The following is a 3,756-nucleotide window of genomic DNA, read 5'->3' as shown; positions in this document are numbered from 1 at the left end:
TAGCCTCGTAAGGCCTTATGCAAACTTGACGTTGATGCATCATATCATCAAGGCACTGCACGTCGTGGCGTTGGAGGTACTTTAAGGGACTAGAAAGGTCGTATGCTCGGAGTTTTTGGGCTAAATTAGTATGGTTGCAGTTCGGCGGCAGAAGCATTGGCTATTAAAAAATGCTCACTAACTCTGTACAGCCAAAGCTGCTTTTTTTACAACTCTAGAATGTCGTTTAGCCTTTTTTTTTTTTAGTAGTTAAAGAAAATGTACAATTATCATTGTAATAGAGCTAAACTTATTTATACTCTTGATAGTCAATTTTAGAAGTTGTAATTTACCATTGTTGCTCGCGATCCATGTACTCGGTCTCTAAAGTCCAAACAGACATTCGAGACAAATTAGTTTTCCAATCGTAGACGAGTAATATTTTTGCTACACCTTGTTTGTTTGTTGATTTGATTCATTTATATTTGTGAATTAAAAAAAAAAAAAATTCATTTAGAAAACACAGTCACACTGAAATGATAATAGAAACTTCGTCAAGCTACCTCGGAGTTCTTCATCTCCTTCGTAGCCTTGCTAGCGTTCCTGTATTTCCATTCACTTGGCCAATCTACGACCCTACCAATTCATAGTGAGCTCAGCTTCCAAGATGGACTTCGCAAACTGTTTCGACCGCCTAAAACCAAAGATCGAGTTGCCCCGGGATTGAAAGAGACCACAGAACAATTGTACTAGCATAGTGAAGATCTTCGAGTCCAGTTCATACCAAAACCTTCCATAAGCAGACACATTTCATATCATATCTATTGGTTTCATGGCCGAATTCATGTTTAATTCACCTCAAAAGAACAAGAACTAACGTATAACCAAAAAAACAAGAACGAACCCACTAAAAGTATCCAAGAAGTACAAGCTTTAAAACAAAAAAGAGAAAACAAAAGAGTATTCCATTTTCTCATCTTCCTCTTCAGATCACCATTGACATTTCCTAGCTTAGGCGTCTCGGCGAACGAAGTAGAGCTTGCCCATGACATGAAGAATGGCGACAAAGGCGATGAAACCGATGCTCATAACGAGAACGACATTCGGGGAGATCTTCAGGCCCGGAGCGTCGTCAGTGTAAAACTGAAGCATCGTTCCGGCGGCACCGCCTGAGGCGCCGCTGCTCGCCGGCCTTCTTCTCCTCATGCTCGCGGTGGCTGCGGCACTTCCTCTTTGAGGTCCCGATCCACCTACAACCATTTTTTTTTCCTGTAATAAACAAAAATAACAATTTATAATTGTCATAGAGCTTTATCGTATCAAGGAAGAATATTTCGAGGTTTTAAAAGGCGTAAACGGTAACCCAGGCGATTTCTATTTTCAAGACGAGGCGTGAGCCTTCAAAGTTAGGCATAAATTAAAAATATTTTATAAAATCTGAAATAATCCCAAAAAAGTTTTTAGACTTTAGTTCTCAACTCCACCTACAATCATTTTTTTTTCCTGTAATAAACAAAAATAACAATTGATAATTGTCATAGAGCTTTATCGTATCAAGGAAGAATATTTCGAGGTTTTAAAAGGCATAAACGGTAACCCAGGCGATTTCTATTTTCAAGATGAGGCGTAAGCCTTCAAAGTTAGGCATAAATTAAAAATATTTTATAAAACCTGAAATAATCCCAAAAAAAGTTTTAGACTTTAGTTCTCAACTCCACCGACAATCATTTTTTTTCCTGTAAACAAAAATAACAATTGATAATTGTCATAGAGCTTTATCGTATCAAGGAAGAATATTTCGAGGTTTTAAAAGGCGTAAACGGTAACCGAGGCGATTTCTATTTTCAAGACGAGGCGTGAGCCTTCAAAGTTAGGCATAAATTAAAAATATTTTATAAAATCTGAAATAATCCCAAAAAAAGTTTTAGACTTTAGTTCTCAACTCCACCTACAATCATTTTTTTTCCTGTAAACAAAAATAACAATTGATAATTGTCATAGAGCTTTATCGTATCAAGGAAGAATATTTCGAGGTTTTAAAAGGCGTAAACGGTAACCGAGGCGATTTCTATTTTCAAGACAAGGCGTGAGCCTTCAAAGTTAGGCATAAATTAAAAATATTTTATAAAATCTGAACTAATCCCAAAAAAAGTTTTAGACTTTAGTTCAACTCTCAAATACTAATTTAACAATGAAAACATGTCTCACTCGTAAAACTTCCAACAATCAAACGAAGATCAGTATAAGATATCTACATTCCCAACAAACAATCAAGAAGCTCCAATCGGCCGTATACATACTGTTACCAATCCAAACTTAAAGATTTTCATTATATTAATTTGCTCAAAGTCAAATAGCAATTTTTGTTTTTAACATGGTAGTTCATTACATACGAAAAAAGGCTAACATATCAAATCAGTAGTATCGATACACAAAAACAACAGTAGTATAATAATTACTCAAAAATTGGTAAGAATCAAAGAAGAATAGAATATAGATCATACAAATTGGGAAAAGAAAATAAATCAAACTCTCACAATCACTATAAAAAGAAGCTAGGACCCTGGAGTTCAAACACAAATCACCTAATTCGATTCCGATCTCTTTCTCTCTCAAGAAACGAAATCACCCCCAAAAAAAAAACAAACAGGAGAAAGTAATTTAAAGATCGAATCGGAGTCTTTCGAAGATCTAGATTAGAAGAGGAGGAGTCGACGGTGATGAAGAAAGTCGAAGAGGTTTGTTTGAACACCAAATTAAAACAATTCTGAGTACGCTGCTTGTTTTTGTTAGTCTGATTTAAAAAAATAAATAAAAAACACTAAAGAGCTGGCCCGCTGCAAAAAAAGCCCAGAGGTTAACTTGGGCCAATTGTTTTTTTTAAAAAATTGCTGTTTTGTCGAGGCTAATTTCCATCGTTCCGCTTCGGTTCGTACGCCTAAAATCTCCAAGGCGTAAATCGCCGATTTTCTGGCCTGGCTTAAGCCTAGCTGCGATTTTCTATAGCCTCGAATCAATGCGCGCCTTGAAAACGAACGTGAATCGAGAAAATAAAACCTAATTCTGAGTTTGAAAGTCGAAGAGGTTTGAACGCGAAATTAAAATCTGATTCTGAGTTCGCAGCTTTTTTTTGTTACAGATCTATTGACCTAGGATCGGGAAGGAAGCGAACATGAATCGAGAAAATAAAACCTAATTCTGGGTTTGAAAGACGAAGAGGTTTGAACGCGAAATTAAAACCTAATTCTGATTTCGCAGCTTGTTTTTGTTACAGATCTATTGACCTAGGATCGGGAAGGAAACGAACATGAATCGAGAAAATAAAAAGTAAAATTACACAGATAAGGAACTCGCCTGATTGGATTTGATGAGCAAGAGAAAAAAATTCGCTGATGTGATTTACGTGAAATTCTGATTCGGAGGAGAAGAGCTTTTAAGATCCGTTACCTGTGTCGATGTTATTTATATATCAAATCAATGGTTGACTTCGACTTTTATTTTCAAAGGTACCCACAAAGGTTTCCACGCCAACTAAACCAATTGAAATATGCCACATGGCTTTTTTTTTTTTTTTTCAATTTTCTTATGTCTTTCTGATGTAAGAAGTTCTTAAAAAAATTAAAAAATTTATATTGTAGACTTAATAAGTAGCAAAATATCAAGAATAAACTCATTATATTTTATTTAAAATTATATTTTTATCAAGTTTTTAAACAAAAATACTCCAAACAATTTTTCACATTTTTGTCTCTCTAACTTTTTCGATTCTCACTCTTT

The 3,756-nt window shown here is 35.2% G+C and overlaps 1 protein-coding gene across 1 annotated transcript; it reads right to left on the bottom strand.

The window, feature by feature from the left end:
- Positions 1-770: 770 nt before the first annotated feature.
- On the bottom strand, positions 771-3,479 carry LOC149405410 (protein transport protein Sec61 subunit beta-like). Its single transcript, XM_089607154.1, has 2 exons — positions 3,334-3,479; positions 771-1,248 (listed from the first exon to the last, which is right to left on the bottom strand). Exon 2 carries the CDS (start codon positions 1,237-1,239, stop codon positions 991-993), a length of 249 nt encoding a protein of 82 aa, XP_089463280.1. The 5' UTR covers positions 1,240-1,248; positions 3,334-3,479; the 3' UTR covers positions 771-990.
- Positions 3,480-3,756: the final 277 nt, after the last annotated feature.

Source organism: Urtica dioica, chromosome 2 (genome assembly GCF_054948205.1).
Source record: "Urtica dioica subsp. dioica isolate 48M chromosome 2, U.dioica_male_clone48M_v1_H2, whole genome shotgun sequence".
Taxonomy (NCBI): domain Eukaryota; kingdom Viridiplantae; phylum Streptophyta; class Magnoliopsida; order Rosales; family Urticaceae; genus Urtica; species Urtica dioica.
This window is presented reverse-complemented; position numbering and strand designations above follow the sequence as displayed.